Below are 16,331 nucleotides of genomic sequence, written 5' to 3' on the forward strand. Positions count from 1 at the left end.
CCAAACCCCAGACCCCTCTATGGTTGCTGCTGGCATAGTGAGGGCACAGAGAGTCTGGATCCCAAGCATCAAAATGCACAACTTGATAGAAGATTTGTTTCCTAAATACTGTGTGCTTTATTTATGTACTAGTGTCCCTGAGCTGGCGCTCCATGCCATAGAGACAGCAGTGGAGAACAGCGGGTGCTCCATGGACACCTCTCACCCATCAAGAGGGAAAGGGGAGCCTGAGCTGTGCCCCACCCCGGAGTGGGGTTTTAACAAGGCCAGGAACCCAGGATGCCTGCCTGCCTGCCTGCCTGCCTGCAGCCCGCCCACCTGTTCTTCCTCTGTCTGTCCTCCTTCCCTCCTTCTCCTTCTCCCCATCCTCCTCTGCCTTTCCTTCTGTAGGTAGAGCAAGACACACACACACACAGAGAGAGAGAGAGAGGGAGAGAGAAAGAGAGAGAGAGGGAGGGTGGGAGGAAGGCAGAGAGGGAGAGAGAGAGCGCTCTCACCTGCAGTGTTCAGGCTTGTAGGTACTGGACTCACTCACTCCTGGCAACCTGCTTCCTGTGTGGCCTCAATGCCCTTTTAACACCAGGGCCCTTTTAGCATCCAGCGCTCAGGGCGGGACAGGGCAGGCCTAGTTGTCCCTCAAAAAGATTCGGGGGCGGGGGCGAGCTCACTGGCTGTCCCTTCGATTACTGAAAATAAAAAGAGACACCAGAAATCTCACGCACATTTAGCTAAAGCAGCAAACTTCAACGGGGAGAAAACATTTATAGCAATAGCGCTAGTTTTCCTTGGGGAAGACGGGTATCGGCGCAACTGCAGACGAAGCCTTAGTGGCAGCCGCAAAGATTAATCTATAACTTAGCTGTCTTGAAGCCACTCTCACCCCATCCTCCCTTCGACCAATAAAACCACTTGACATCACAATTCCTGTACTAGAATACCCAGTGAGCTCCGAACTGACTCACTCACACAGCCATGGAGCTGCTGGACGGGCACTGCTTCCCTTCCCTGCTGCTTCTGCTCCTGTGTCTGCTGGCAGCCGGGCTCGGGGCACCGCTGGCCGGTGAGTGCAGGGCACAGGGCAGGGAGAGAGGGTGGGGACCTCCTCGCAGGCCTGCGCTTCCCTGTGGAGGCTTCTCCCAGAAGTTACAGGAGGAGGATGGGAGGGGGCGGTGGAAAATGCTGGTGCCCCAGCCCTGGGCACGGATCCAGTGGTCACATGGAGGAGAGCGCACCCTGCACGGAGGCAACCTCGGCTATCCCCTGACCCCTCCTGCAACCAAAAACTCCCCTTCCAACCCATCAGCATCCACTTGCTGCTACACAGCTCACAGCCTCATCAGGCCACTTCACTCCTGAGTTGATGAGTCCTGTGAGCCCCGGGGCCATCTCAGCATGAGACCAGGAACACGGGGATTCCCTGCCAGTCTGCCTTTCTCATCCAGCCACCTCCCCCCTGAGTCGCCTAGTCACTGGAAGCCTGTAGACTAGTCTTGGCACAGGACCAGGATCCCCGGGCTTCGGGTCTAATCTGTCCCTCTCTCATTGGGCCGGTCCTGACTTTTCCCCTACCTGATGGCGTCATTCGCTGCCTGAGGTCGCCCCAGGCAGGCACACCCAGACCTCAGCCCAGGACCTGAATTCGAAGGGATGGGGCCACCATTCCAACACCACGGCACTGGGTTCAGGCACCTTCTCCTGACTTCCTCCTGGCTGCTGGGAGGAATCACTATAGGTGATGAGCCTTGTTTTGTACAGAACTGGCCAACTTTTGTGCAAAGGACGACTGTACTGGCTCTGAGTCATCTGTCTCCCCAGCTGCTCAACTCTTTCTGGGGGTGGCAGTGACACCACCAGCCAGGGACAACTTGCAAAGGAACTAGGGCCCAGATCTGAGCAGGGTCCCATTTGCCCACCCCAGGTTCGCGGCATCCTCAATGCCCCGGCTGTTGGAGCCCCAGCCCGCAGGGTGTCCTTCTCGAGTGGAGTCTCGGGGGTGTGAGAGTCAGCAGTGGATTCTGTCCTGCTGCAGCTTCTGGTGGCCGCAGGGAGAGGAGTGGGGTCCTGTGGTTGCAGCGTTACTGCTACTCCTGTGCTGTCCAGCGGAGTCCTGGGTCCACGTGGGGACACTCCCTGCAGCCGCTGTGTGAGCTCACCTCGGGGTGAGTGGTGCTGCCTCGTGCTGGCATCTGGGGACAGGCTCCCTGCTCCTGCGGCTGCTTTGCTTCATCTGGCCCTGCCCCCACACCCCCGGCTCCAGAGAATCGTGTCCAGCGGCCACTGCCAGGCCTGTCACTTGAATGACCTCGTGGGTGAGGAGCCCTGCTCATGATGACAGCTGAGAGGCTGTGTGGTCCCCCCCAGCCCATGGCCAGATGCACCCCCTCTCTCCATTGCCCGCACCCATACCAAGAACCACCCTGAAATGGCTGAACGTCCCTCTCAGAGGGAATTCTGGGAATCAGCCTGGTATGCACCCACCGTTCACCTGCATCACTACCTGTCCAGGAGACTCAACTATGTTAGTTAGAGGGTGACTCCCCCATAATCTGTGTTCAGGTTCTTGCAGGAGGAAATTCTTCCACACTCAGGGGAGGATGACTCACACCCTGTGTTTGGAGGGCTGCCAAAAAACTGTTCATAGCAGTGAAAACGTTCTGTTGGATTAAGAGAGGCAGATGTCCAGGTATTCCCCAACCCCTCTTGACAGGCTTCCTGTGATCTCCAGCCATGGAGCCTGCGATGACTGTGAACTAAACAGACCTGCTGCTCTGCCACCCTCCAGAGGCCCCTCTGTGGCCCAGGGTCCCTCTCCAACACCCTCCCTGCTCACTTCCTTCCAAATCCACAAGCGAGTAACCTCCAGAAGAGGTAACAAGACGCCTGCCTTTCACAGGGCGTCCACCAGGAGTTCCTCACAGGCGAGGGGCACATGTGGCTCCAGCTCAGGAAACTGAAGTTCTGGGCTCGAGTTCTGTGTTTTACCCAGGACCGGCATCCATGGCATGTACGTGGAGATCTGCGGTCTCTGGTGGTGAACGTTGGTGTCCTCGTGTGCTCATTGCCCGAGTTACCCAGGCTTTTCTACAACCAGAGTCCTGCAGTAAAAGCTGTTGCTGTCTCTCACTGTAAACCTGTGACTGCCTTGACCTTTCCTGAGAAAGTTTCCTCTCCTCTCACTGGGTCCCGCTCAGTGCTGCTGTTTTCAGTCCTCGTCTGGACAGGAGATTTGGCCTCAGGTGCGGGTAGGGGAGGCGGTCATCATCCAGCCACTGTGCTAACTGCTTCTGCCAGCTGCTTCCCGGTGTGTGGTGTCAGCCCTGGTTGGGTCCACGTAGGTGCATGTGTGCATGCACTCAGGTGACAGGTGCACTCCTGTATGTCCACCTGTCTCTTCACACTCTTCCCTGTAGGACCCCCCAGCTGACTGATCAGCCCTGATCGCGCACTCCTGCCATACTCTGGAAACCGTGTTTCTCAATCCTGCCCTCCTATGCACAGCTGTCTTGGTCTTTCTCTTGCCTCTTGGAGTCAGTTCTGCCAGATGCTCCCAGAAGACAGTGGCTGCCCAGGGACCATGCACACCATGGTTTGCACTTTCTAAGCACGTGGTGTCTGAGTTTCTGTTAAGATGCATGTAGGCTTAGGTACTGTGTGTGCTTACACAGGACTCCTGTCACCAGCTCCCTCCGAGTCTCGGGGGCATGCTGGGACCCTGTGTACTTGGTCAGAGAACCTGAATGAATCACAAGGAGCACAGGTGGGAGAAAGTCAGGAGCCAGTGATGGAGTTGCCATGGCGGGAAGTGATTTCCCTGCGTCCCAGCCCCGCCCTTCAGGTGGGCTCCTGAGTATCTTGGAGCTGGGGGAGAGGTTGAGTGTGAGCCCTTTCTCATCCCCACACCTCACTTGTGTTTCTCTTCCACAGATGCTCACTCCCTCTGCTATGTCATAACTGTCAATCCCAAGGCCAGACCTGGACAGCAACGGTGTGATGTTCAAGGTCACGTGGATGACAGGAGGATTCTGCACTGTGATTGCAGCTTCACTCAGATCAGCTTTTTTGACCCCCTTGGGAGGGAAGTGGATGCCATTGACAACTGGGCAGAGCAGACAGAAATGCTGCGAGATGTGGTGGACGCCCTCAACCAGCAAGTGGCTGAAATGAAACATTCCACAAGCAAGGGTGAGCCTGAAAGACCCTGGGCAGAGGACAGGTATTGTGAACCAGGACTGAGGATTTCCATGTGCAGAACTGGTCGCTGCTCTTCATTTGGAGGCCCAGTGGCAGGGCGGGAGAGGTGGGACATCAGGGCCAGGCGATGCTAAGTGGAGGATCCCAGGTGGGGCAAAGGATCTGTCAAGACTGATCTGGGCATGGGGAGTTCCTTATGTTTCTGTGAAGTTGCAAGTTGGCCCCACGCAAGTGCTCCAGGAGGAAGTGCAGGATGCAGAGGACAGAGCAGGGCCAGGAGACACCAGAGGGACGGATGGGAGAAGTGGATCCCAGGTGGGTCAGGGGATCTGTCAAGACTGATCTCTGCCAATGTCTTTCCAATGGGGGCAGATGCCCGGAGCCTGCAGGGCAGGATGTGCTGCTGGCGTGGAGACAGCGGCGGCAGGCACGGGTCCTGGCAGTTCAGCTTCGATGGAAAGATCGGTCTCCTCTTTGACCCGGATGCCAGAAAGTGGACAGAGGTTCATCCTGGGGCCAGCTGGTTGAAGACCACCTGGGAGAATGACAGGCAGCTGACTGAGTTCTTGCGGAAGGTGTCCGTGGGAGACTGCACAAGGTGGCTGGGGAACTTCTTGTTGCCCAGGGAGGAGATGCTGGAGTCTACAGGTAACTAGGGCCAGGGGTGGCGGGAAGGGGTTTTCCCTGGAGATGAGGTGAAGCCACCCCAGTGTGTGCGTGCACGGTGTGGGTGCCGTGTGCACGTGAGTGTGCTGTACCTGGGTGTGTGTGCATGTAAGTATTGGAATGTGTACATAGATGCATGGGCTGTGCCTGTGTGTGCATGCAAGTGTGTGGGCGTGTGCATGTGGGTGTGATAGTGTTGGTGCGATGGTGTGGAATCTGGCAGATGTACATGTGTGTGCCTGTGTGTGCATGTGAGAGTGTAGACATGAATGCATGTGTGTGTGTGTTGTACCTATGTGTGCATGTCTGAGTGTGTGTCTGAGAACGTGATCCAGTGTGGTGTGTCCTCCCTACAACAGCAGCATCTGGCGCTGTGCCTTCCCTCACGCCTCTCCTCCTCCTCCTGCTCATCTCTTCCTCACGGCTTGGATTTCAGTGCCCTCACCCCGCTCTGCTGGCCTCCACCCCGTGGCTGTCACTGTTCTAGAGCTGCTCGTTCGCCGTCCTCTCTTCCTAGAATCCCGGTTCTCCCGATTCTTCTGCTCTCTCTCTCTCTCTCCCTTGATTCCTTCAGAACCATCTCCAATGCCAGCTCCTGCCTCCCTTCCTGGTGCCACCCCAGGACGGTCTGCATGGTCATCCCAGCTTCGTCTGGCAGATCTTTCCCATCCTCCCTCCCTTCTATCCTAGGACCTGGTTCTAGTCCTGGCTGCTCCTCTTCAGGTCCAGCACTCTGCTGTGGCCTGGGATAACAGTAAAAGATGGACCAGGTGCTTGAGCCCTCCCACATGGGAGACTGGGAGGAGGCACCTATCTTCTGGCTTCAGATTGGTGCAGCTCCAGCTGTGGTGGCCATTTGGGGAGAAACCAGCAGAGGGAAGACCTTTCTCTCTATCTGTCGCTCTCACTGTCTGTAACTCTACTGATCAAATAAATAAATACAATATTAAAAAAATGAACAAGCAAGGTCTGTTGTAAGCAAAGTCCACTCTCAGGGCAGGAGAGCGGGCGGGCAGGGGGAACAGCATCTGTGCTGAGGACCTGAGGAAGATTCCTTCTTTATTGCAATTGATGGTGTGTGTGTGTGTGTGGAGAATTCCTGAGACAGGAGGAGGACTCTAGGAGTAGCTGGGGCTGTCCTGGAGCAGGGCATCACCTGTCTTTTCTCTAACCAGGGCTTTTCCCAACTGTGATGCTGGAATCACAACCACAGTGACCACACGGCTGACATGACGCTGCCTACCTGGGACATTCACCACTGGATGCTTTTGGAGTTTCTGTACCATTTTGTTTTTATGTATTGATTCTGTATTTTAACCTGTCATGAGCCGTTAGCCCCAGTTCAGTAACACTGGTGCTATGACTTGGATACCATCTCTTCACTAGCTGTGCCTCGCCATTCCCTGTTCTGACTCTGGCCCAGCAACCCAATGCAGCACACTCCACTGTGGGAGATCCCGTGAGACTGCCTGCCTAGCCCATGCAGTTATCTGAGTGCTGGCAGGCCCAGGACCCCTAGGCACATTTCCCCCAGCCCTGCCTCTGCCAATCAGGTAAACTGCTCCTGGGTGTGGCCCAGGCCCACCTGGAAAGCTAGGAGCCTATGTGACCTTCAAGCTGATTGAGAAGCATAGTGGCACCAATATCGCCTTCATCTATAGAATTAGTGCTGCCCTGAATCGGTTAGGCGCCCTCTGCCTGCCCTTTACAAGGTGTGCTTGGTGCTAATAAAGCTGTCGTGTGCCCTGAAACTTGTCTCCGTTGCATCTTGTGGAAGAGTGCTGCTGCCCCACCCCAGTGCACAGGACTCCTGGGATGAGCCCACGACTGGCCCCCAACGTGGGGTCTGAACACGTATGGTGACCTAGGTTCAGGCTCACAGTGCCTCTCTGCTAGGTGAAGAGGGTACCTCGTTGTTTTAGGGACCACGGACACAGTCGTGGGCTCCCCGTGTGGACATGTGAGAAATGGCTGGCCATGTTTCTAACTTATCTTTCCACCTCCCACCCTGTCCCTTATCTTCGTACTCTGCCTGAGCCACAGCCCAGGGGTAGAGCTCCCATGGGGAAAGTGAGACAGCCCTGGGAGCCTGGTCCCAGCATGAGACCTGATCAGAGAGTGAGGGCTACTCCAGCCCTGCAGGCCGGGCCTTCCAGCTGCTCCAGCGAGGCGCCCTGGAGGATGCATGTATGGGGGTAGAGGTGGGGTCTATGGCAGTCAAGGTGGAATCCAAACCCCAGACCCCTCTATGGTTGCTGCTGGCATAGTGAGGGCACAGAGAGTCTGGATCCCAAGCATCAAAATGTACAACTTGATAGAAGATTTGTTTCCTAAATACTGTGTGCTTTATTTATGTACTAGTGTCCCTGAGCTGGCGCTCCATGCCATAGAGACAGCAGTGGAGAACAGCGGGTGCTCCATGGACACCTCTCACCCATCAAGAGGGAAAGGGGAGCCTGAGCTGTGCCCCACCCCGGAGTGGGGTTTTAACAAGGCCAGGAACCCAGGATGCCTGCCTGCCTGCCTGCCTGCCTGCAGCCCGCCCACCTGTTCTTCCTCTGTCCTCCTTCCCTCCTTCTCCTTCTCCCCACCCTCCTCTGCCTTTCCTTCTGTAGGTAGAGCAAGACACACACACACACACAGAGAGACAGAGAGAGAGAGAGAGAGAGAGAGAGGGAGGGTGGGAGGAAGGCAGAGAGGGAGAGAGCGAGCGCTCTCACCTGCAGTGTTCAGGCTTGTAGGTACTGGACTCACTCACTCCTGGCAACCTGCTTCCTGTGTGGCCTCAATGCCCTTTTAACACCAGGGCCCTTTTAGCATCCAGCACTCAGGGCGGGACAGGGCAGGCCTAGTTGTCCCTCAAAAAGATTCGGGGGCGGGGGCGAGCTCACTGGCTGTCCCTTCGATTACTGAAAAAAAAAAAAAGAGACACCAGAAATCTCACGCACATTTAACTAAAGCAGCAAACTTCAACGGGGAGAAAACATTTATAACAATAGCGCTAGTTTTCCTTGGGGAAGACGGGAATCGGCGCAACTGCAGACGAAGCCTTAGTGGCAGCCGCAAAGATTAATCTATAACTTAGCTGTCTTGAAGCCACTCTCACCCCATCCTCCCTTCGACCAATAAAACCACTTGACATCACAATTCCTGTACTAGAATACCCAGTGAGCTCCGAACTGACTCACTCACACAGCCATGGAGCTGCTGGACGGGCACTGCTTCCCTTCCCTGCTGCTTCTGCTCCTGTGTCTGCTGGCAGCCGGGCTCGGGGCACCGCTGGCCGGTGAGTGCAGGGCACAGGGCAGGGAGAGAGGGTGGGGACCTCCTCGCAGGCCTGCGCTTCCCTGTGGAGGCTTCTCCCAGAAGTTACAGGAGGAGGATGGGAGGGGGCGGTGGAAAATGCTGGTGCCCCAGCCCTGGGCACGGATCCAGTGGTCACATGGAGGAGAGCGCACCCTGCACGGAGGCGACCTTGGCTATCCCCTGACCCCTCCTGCAACCAAAAACTCCCCTTCCAACCCATCAGCATCCACTTGCTGCTACACAGCTCACAGCCTCATCAGGCCACTTCACTCCTGAGTTGATGAGTCCTGTGAGCCCCGGGGCCATCTCAGCATGAGACCAGGAACACGGGGATTCCCTGCCAGTCTGCCTTTCTCATCCAGCCACCTCCCCCCTGAGTCGCCTAGTCACTGGAAGCCTGTAGACTAGTCTTGGCACAGGACCAGGATCCCCGGGCTTCGGGTCTAATCTGTCCCTCTCTCATTGGGCCGGTCCTGACTTTTCCCCTACCTGATGGCGTCATTCGCTGCCTGAGGTCGCCCCAGGCAGGCACACCCAGACCTCAGCCCAGGACCTGAATTCGAAGGGATGGGGCCACCATTCCAACACCACGGCACTGGGTTCAGGCACCTTCTCCTGACTTCCTCCTGGCTGCTGGGAGGAATCACTATAGGTGATGAGCCTTGTTTTGTACAGAACTGGCCAACTTTTGTGCAAAGGACGACTGTACTGGCTCTGAGTCATCTGTCTCCCCAGCTGCTCAACTCTTTCTGGGGGTGGCAGTGACACCACCAGCCAGGGACAACTTGCAAAGGAACTAGGGCCCAGATCTGAGCAGGGTCCCATTTGCCCACCCCAGGTTCGCCGCATCCTCAATGCCCCGGCTGTTGGAGCCCCAGCCCGCAGGGTGTCCTTCTCGAGTGGAGTCTCGGGGGTGTGAGAGTCAGCAGTGGATTCTGTCCTGCTGCAGCTTCTGGTGGCCGCAGGGAGAGGAGTGGGGTCCTGTGGTTGCAGCGTTACTGCTACTCCTGTGCTGTCCAGCGGAGTCCTGGGTCCACGTGGGGACACTCCCTGAGCTGCAGGTGTGAGCTCACCTTGAGGTGAGTGGTGCTGCCTCGTGCTGGCATCTGGGGACAGGCTCCCTGCTCCTGCGGCTGCTTTGCTTCATCTGGCCCTGCCCCCACACCCCTGGCTCCAGAGAATCGTGTCCAGCAGCCACTGCCAGGCCTGTCACTTGAATGACCTCGTGGGTGAGGAGCCCTGCTCATGATGACAGCTGGGAGGCTGTGTGGTCCCCCCTAGCCCATGGCCAGATGCACCCCCTCTCTCCATTGCCCGCACCCATACCAAGAACCACCCTGAAATGGCTGAACGTCCCTCTCAGAGGGAATTCTGGGAATCAGCCTGGTATGCACCCACCGTTCACCTGCATCACTACCTGTCCAGGAGACTCAGCTATGTTAGTTAGAGGGTGACTCCCCCATAATCTGTGTTCAGGTTCTTGCAGGAGGAAATTCTTCCACACTCAGGGGAGGATGACTCACACCCTGTGTTTGGAGGGCTGCCAAAAAACTGTTCATAGCAGTGAAAACGTTCTGTTGGATTAAGAGAGGCAGATGTCCAGGTATTCCCCAACCCCTCTTGACAGGCTTCCTGTGATCTCCAGCCATGGAGCCTGCGATGACTGTGAACTAAACAGACCTGCTGCTCTGCCACCCTCCAGAGACCCCTCTGTGGCCCAGGGTCCCTCTCCAACACCCTCCCTGCTCACTTCCTTCCAAATCCACAAGCCAGTAACCTCCAGAAGAGGTAACAAGACGCCTGCCTTTCACAGGGCGTCCACCAGGAGTTCCTCACAGGCGAGGGGCACATGTGGCTCCAGCTCAGGAAACTGAAGTTCTGGGCTCGAGTTCTGTGTTTTACCCAGGACCGGCATCCATGGGATGTACGTGGAGATCTGCGGTCTCTGGTGGTGAACGTTGGTGTCCTCGTGTGCCCATTCCCCGAGTTACCCAGGCTTTTCTACAACCAGAGTCCTGCAGTAAAAGCTGTTGCTGTCTCTCACTGTAAACCTGTGACTGCCTTGACCTTTCCTAAGAAAGAGTTTCCTCTCCTCTCACTGGGTCCCGCTCAGTGCTGCTGTTTTCAGTCCTCGTCTGGACAGGAGATTTGGCCTCAGGTGCGGGTAGGGGAGGCGGTCATCATCCAGCCACTGTGCTAACTGCTTCTGCCAGCTGCTTCCCGGTGTGTGGTGTCAGCCCTGGTTGGGTCCACGTAGGTGCATGTGTGCATGCACTCAGGTGACAGGTGCACTCCTGTATGTCCACCTGTCTCTTCACACTCTTCCCTGTAGGACCCCCCAGCTGACTGATCAGCCCTGATCGCGCACTCCTGCCATACTCTGGAAACCGTGTTTCTCAATCCTGCCCTCCTATGCACAGCTGTCTTGGTCTTTCTCTTGCCTCTTAGAGTCAGTTCTGCCAGATGCTCCCAGAAGACAGTGGCTGCCCAGGGACCATGCACACCATGGTTTGCACTTTCTAAGCACGTGGTGTCTGAGTTTCTGTTAAGATGCATGTAGGCTTAGGTACTGTGTGTGCTTACACAGGACTCCTGTCACCAGCTCCCTCCGAGTCTCGGGGGCATGCTGGGACCCTGTGTACTTGGTCAGAGAACCTGAATGAATTACAAGGAGCACAGGTGGGAGAAAGTCAGGAGCCAGTGATGGAGTTGCCATGGCGGGAAGTGATTTCCCTGCGTCCCAGCCCCGCCCTTCAGGTGGGCTCCTGAGTATCTTGGAGCTGGGGGAGAGGTTGAGTGTGAGCCCTTTCTCATCCCCACACCTCACTTGTGTTTCTCTTCCACAGATGCTCATTCCCTCTGCTATGTCATAACTGTCAATCCCAAGGCCAGACCTGGACAGCAACGGTGTGATGTTCAAGGTCACGTGGATGACAGGAGGATTCTGCACTGTGATTGCAGCTTCACTCAGATCAGCTTTTTTGACCCCCTTGGGAGGGAAGTGGATGCCATTGACAACTGGGCAGAGCAGACAGAAATGCTGCGAGATGTGGTGGACACCCTCATCCAGCAAGTGGCTGAAATGAAACATTCCACAAGCAAGGGTGAGCCTGAAAAGACCCTGGGCAGAGGGCAGGTTTGTGAATAAGGACTGAAGATTTTCTCGTGCAGAACTGGACAATGTGCTTCCTTTGGAGGCCCAGTGGCAGGGCAGGAGAGGTGGGACATCAGGGCCAGGCGATGCTAAGGGGACGGGAATGCAGGATCCCAGGTGGGGCAAAGGGTCTGTCAAGACTGATCTGGGCATGGGGACTTCCTTATGTTTCTGTGAAGTTGCAAGTTGGCCCCAACCAACTACCCCCAGAGAAAGTGTAGGATGCAGAGGACAGAGCAGGGCCAGGAGATACCAAGGGACAGACGGAGAAGTGGATTCCAGGTGGGGCAAAGGATCTGTCAAGACTGATCTCTGCCAATGTCTTTCCAATGGGGCAGATCCCCTGAGCCTGCAGGGCAGGATGTGCTGTCAGCGTGGAGCCAGTGGTGGCACACACGGGTCCTGGCAGTTCAGCTTCGGTGGACAGATCGGTCTCCTCTTTGACCCAGACACCAGAAAGTGGACAGCGGTTCATCCTGGGGCCAGCTGGTTGAAGACGACCTGGGAGAATGACAGGCAGCTGACTGAGTTCTTGCGGAAGGTGTCCGTGGGAGACTGCACAAGGTGGCTGGGGAACTTCTTGTTGCCCAGGGAGGAGATGCTGGAGTCTACAGGTAACTAGGGCCAGGGGTGGCGGGAAGGGGTTTTCCCTGGAGATGAGGTGAAGCCACCCCAGTGCGTGCATGCACGGTGTGGGTGCTGTGTGCATGTGAGTGTGCTGTACTTTGGTTTGTGTGTATGCGAGGGTATGGGTGTGTGTGCATATAAGGGAGTGGATGCTGGTGGGTGTGGCGTGGGAATGTGGGTGTGCATGTATGAGAGTGTGGGTGTGATAGTGTATGTGTGTTGAGTGAGCCTATGCGTGTCCTTTGCTGTTTGTGTGCATGTTAGGGTGCTGTGTGCATGTGTGTGTGATCCTGTGTGTCTAAGAAAGCAATCCAATATGTGTCCTCACATCCGGAGCTGTGCCTGTCCTCACGCCTCTCCTCCTCCTCCTGCTCATCTCCTCCTCACCCATGTATTTCAGTCCCCTTACCCGCCCCCTGCTGGCCTCCACCCCGTGGACATCACTGTTTCTAGCCCTTCTTCGCAGTCCCCTCTTCTTAGATTCGCTTTTCTCCCGTTTCCTCCGCTCTCTCCCTTGGTTCCTTCAGAACCATCTCCAGGTCCAGCTCCTGCCTCCCTTCCTGCTGCCACCCCGAGCCTCTCCCATCTTGGCCCCCCAGGAGGGACGGTCTGCATGGTCACCCCGACTTCCTCTCTGGCAGATCTTTCCCATCCTCCCTCCCTGCTCCCCCAGGACCTGTCCCAGCAGTTCACAGTACGGGTGCCAGCTGTGTGCATGGCTGCCTTTCCCAGGAGCAGGAGCTGAAAGATCTCTCTGGGGTTTGGGGTCTGGACAGGGCCTCCAGTGTTCGGCTTCCATTTCAGCACGGCCACCCACAACCTCAGGACCAGTCCCATTCAAGGCCACGGCCACCATGCCCATGCCCTGGACCATTCTCCTGCTCCTCACCAGCTCAGTCCTCCTTGTCATGCAAGGGGAGCCATTCTGAGTGACAGGTATGGAGGGCAGCATTGGGAGGGGAGCAGAGGGCAGATGGGATTGGGTGGGACGATGGCAGAGGGAATTCCCTGAGTCCAGCCCTGCCCCCTGGACTGCACTGTCTCATTCTGGAAGTGAGACAGGAAAATCAGTCCTCATGTCCCTCAGAAGCATTAACTGGGACCAGCTCAGCCCTGAGTTCTAAGAAATTTTCACTTTTAAGAGCCAGCCTGTTGGAGGGCGAGGGAGGGGCCCTTTCCTACACCAGGTTTCAGCAGCTGGTTCATGGCCTGTGGGTAGAAGAAGGCTTAGCCAGCTCAGGGTTGTGTAGCGCAGATTCAGGGCCCAGTCACGGGAGATTGGGGCACAGGAACACAGGCATAGGGTTTGTGGGCAGCAAGCAGCATGGACGCTCACTTGAGGAGTCGTTGTCAGAGATCCCACCCTCCAAGCAAAGAGGAGGCTGAGCCCATCCCAGGATGAGGGGTGGGAAGGCCTTTGGGAACCAACTCCTAAGGCAGAGCGCAGGGCGTTCCTGTTACCAGAGAACCTGTCCAAGGTCTTGGTCCCCCTGCAGGAAGAGAACTCTGGGATGCTCCAAGGTTAAAATTAACTAGCAAGGTCTGTTGTAAGCAAAGTCCACTCTCAGGGCAGGAGAGCGGGCGGGCAGGGGCAACAGCATCTGTGCTGAGAATCTGAGGAAGATTCCTTCTTTATTGCATCTGATGGGGTGGGGAGTTGAGAATTCCTGAGACGGGAGGAGGACTCTAGGAGTAGCCGGGGCTGTCCTGGAGCAGGGCATCACCTGTCTTTTCTCTAACCAGGGCCTCTCTCATCTGTGATGCTGGAATCACAACCACAGTGACCACAAGGCTGACATGACGCTGCCTATCTGGGACATTCACCACTGGGTGCCTTTGGAGTTGTTGGGCCGTGGAAAGTGCTTGCAGCCCTCTTGGGCCTCTGGGGTCTACTCACGTCGAGCTGTGTGCATTGAGAGCTCCCCTACTCAGGGACTCTGGCCCCTTCCTTCTCTACTGGGAAACAGGACGAGCCTCTGTCTCCTGTGACCTCATCAGGCTGAGGAAGGATATAGGCCCTGCCTAGCCCAGGAGCCCAGATTCCGTGCTGAGTGGCCCAGAGTCCTATTTGGAAGGGTTCCTTTGAGGGAATAGGGAAGACCTGGGAGACTTGGTCAAAGAGTCCTTTTTATTTATTTATTTATTTTTAGCTTTTTTCAATTGACACCTGGAAGAGCCCAGTTTAACATCCAAGTTATAAAGAGAAACACGGAATATAAGAAGGAGAGTGACTGCAAGCAGTCGTGCCAGTGAGAGTTTAGATCAGCCTGCAAGACACTACCTGTGCACTCCTTCTCGTGTTACATTTCTGTACCGTTTTGTTTTTATGTATTGATTACATATTTTCACCTGTCATGAGCCATTAACCCAAGTTCAGAGAGTGCGGGCTACTCCAGCCCTGCAGGCCGGGCGTTCCAGCTGCTCCAGCGAAGCCCAAAGCCCAGAATGGGCGCCCTAGAGGATGCATGCATGGGGTTAGAGGTGGGGTAAGGCAGTCAAGGTGGAATCCAAACCCCAGACCCCTCTACGGTTGCTGCTGGCACAGTGAGGGCACAAGAGAGTCTGGATCCCAAACACCAAAATGTTTGACCTGATTGAAGATTTGTTTCATAAATACTGTGTGCCTTATTTATGTGCTAGTGTCGCTGAACTCATGCTCTTCACCATAGAGACAGCAGTGGGCGGCAGCGGGTGCTCAATGGACACCTCTCAGCCAGCAAGGGGGAAAGGGGAGCCCAAGGTGTGCTGCACCCCACACCCCAGAGTGGGGTTTTAACAAGGCCAGGAACCCAGGATGCCTGCCTGCCTGCCTCCCTGCAGCCCGCCCACCTGTTCTTCCTCTGTCTGTCCTCCTTCTCCTTCTCCCTACCCTCCCTCCACCTTTCCTTCTCTAGGAAGAGCAAGACACACACACACACAGAGCAAGCAACAGAGAGAGAGACAGGGAGAGGGAGAGAGAGAGAGCGAGCCCGTTCAGGCGTGTAGGTGCTGGACTCTGACTCACTCTTGGCAACCAAGAGACTCACTCTTGGCAACTGGCTGTGCGGCTCTGCGCCCTTTTTTTTTTTTTTTTTTTTTTTTTTTTTTTTTTTTTTACAGGCAGAGTTATAGACAGAGAGAGAGACAGAGAGAAAGGTCTTCCTTCTGTTGCTTCACTCCCCAAATGGCCACCATGGCCGGCGCTAGGTGCTTCCTGGCCTCTCATGCGAGTGCAGAGGCCCAAGCACTTATGCGATCCTCTACTGTCTTCCCGGGCCACAGCAGAGAGCTGGACTGGAAGAGGAGCAACCAGGACAGAATCCAGCAACCCAACTGGGACTAGAACCCAGGCTGCTCATGCCGCAGGCGGAGGATTAGCCTTGTGAGCTGCAGCACCAGCCCTCCGCACCCTTTTAAAACCGATGCCCTTTTAGCTCCTAGCGCTCAGGGCGGGACAGGGCAGGCTGAGCTGTCCTTCAAAATGATTCGGAGGTGGGGGTGAGCTTCTCACTGGCTGTCCCTCCGATTACTGGAAAAAAAAAAAAAAAAGGCACCAGAAATCTCACACACATTTAACTAAAACAGCAAACTTCAAGAAGGAGAAAACAATTCCAACAATAGCGCTGGTTTTCCTTGGGGAAGACGGGTATCAGTGCCCCTGTCAGCGCCCTTGCAGACGAAGCCTTAGAGGCAGCCGCAAAGATTAATCTATAACCTAGCTGCCTTGGAGCCACTCTCACCCCAGCCTTCCTTAACCAATAAACCCGGGTACCTACACAATTCCTGTACTTAAATACCCAGTGAGCTCTGAACTGACTCAGTACTCTGCAATGGAGCTGCTGCCCGGGCACCCCTTCACTTTTCTGTAGCTTCTGCTTCTGCGTCTGCTGGCAGCTGGGCTCTGGGCGCCGCTGGCCGGTGAGTGCGTTCAGGGCAGGGCACAGGGCAGGGAGAGAGGGTGGGGACCTCCTCGCAGGCCTGCGCTTCCCTGAGGCGGCTTCTCCTGGAGTCCAAGGAAGAGGATGGGATGGAGCAGTGGGAACTGCTGGTGCCCTACCCCCCATCCTGCCGACAGTAGGCACAGAGCCAGGGGGCACGCAAATGAGTGCGAACCTTGCACGGAGGCGTCCCCGCTCGACACCCACAAACTCCCACTCCAACCCACCAGCGTCCACTTGCTGCCAGCCACTGACAACTGGGCAGAGCAGACAGAAATGCTGCGAGATGTGGTGGACGCCCTCAACCAGCAAGTGGCCGAAATGAAACATTCCACAAGCAAGGGTGAGCCTGAAAGTCCCTGGGCAGAGGGCAGGTTTGTGAATAAGGACTGAAGATTTCCATGTGCAGAACTGGACAATGCGCTTCCTTTGGAGGCCCAGCGACAAGGTGGAGAGGTAGGAAATCAGGA

General features: G+C 56.0%; 2 protein-coding genes across 3 annotated transcripts; both read left to right on the forward strand.

Moving 5' to 3' along the window:
- The first annotated feature begins 934 nt into the window (after positions 1-934).
- LOC138842973 (UL16-binding protein 2-like) lies at positions 935-6,608 on the forward strand. Its single transcript, XM_017340553.3, has 4 exons — positions 935-1,060; positions 3,925-4,182; positions 4,564-4,839; positions 6,033-6,608. The coding sequence occupies exons 1-4, from the start codon at positions 973-975 to the stop codon at positions 6,071-6,073; spliced, it is 663 nt and encodes a 220-aa protein (XP_017196042.1). The 5' UTR covers positions 935-972; the 3' UTR covers positions 6,074-6,608.
- A 1,438-nt stretch (positions 6,609-8,046) lies between these two features.
- Positions 8,047-15,032, forward strand: LOC138849569 (UL16-binding protein 2-like). Of its 2 annotated transcripts, none has more exons than XM_070073422.1 (5): positions 8,047-8,143; positions 11,010-11,267; positions 11,656-11,931; positions 12,749-12,880; positions 13,688-15,032. In XM_070073422.1, exons 1-4 carry the CDS (start codon positions 8,056-8,058, stop codon positions 12,871-12,873), a joined length of 747 nt encoding a protein of 248 aa, XP_069929523.1. In that variant the 5' UTR covers positions 8,047-8,055; the 3' UTR covers positions 12,874-12,880; positions 13,688-15,032. The 2 variants fall into 2 exon arrangements, 1 of the variants encoding a protein (XP_069929523.1); XR_011388457.1 differs by lacking the exon at positions 8,047-8,143 and adding an exon at positions 9,007-9,242.
- Positions 15,033-16,331: the final 1,299 nt, after the last annotated feature.

The sequence above is a fragment of the Oryctolagus cuniculus genome, chromosome 5 (assembly GCF_964237555.1).
Source record: "Oryctolagus cuniculus chromosome 5, mOryCun1.1, whole genome shotgun sequence".
Lineage (NCBI taxonomy): Eukaryota > Metazoa > Chordata > Mammalia > Lagomorpha > Leporidae > Oryctolagus > Oryctolagus cuniculus.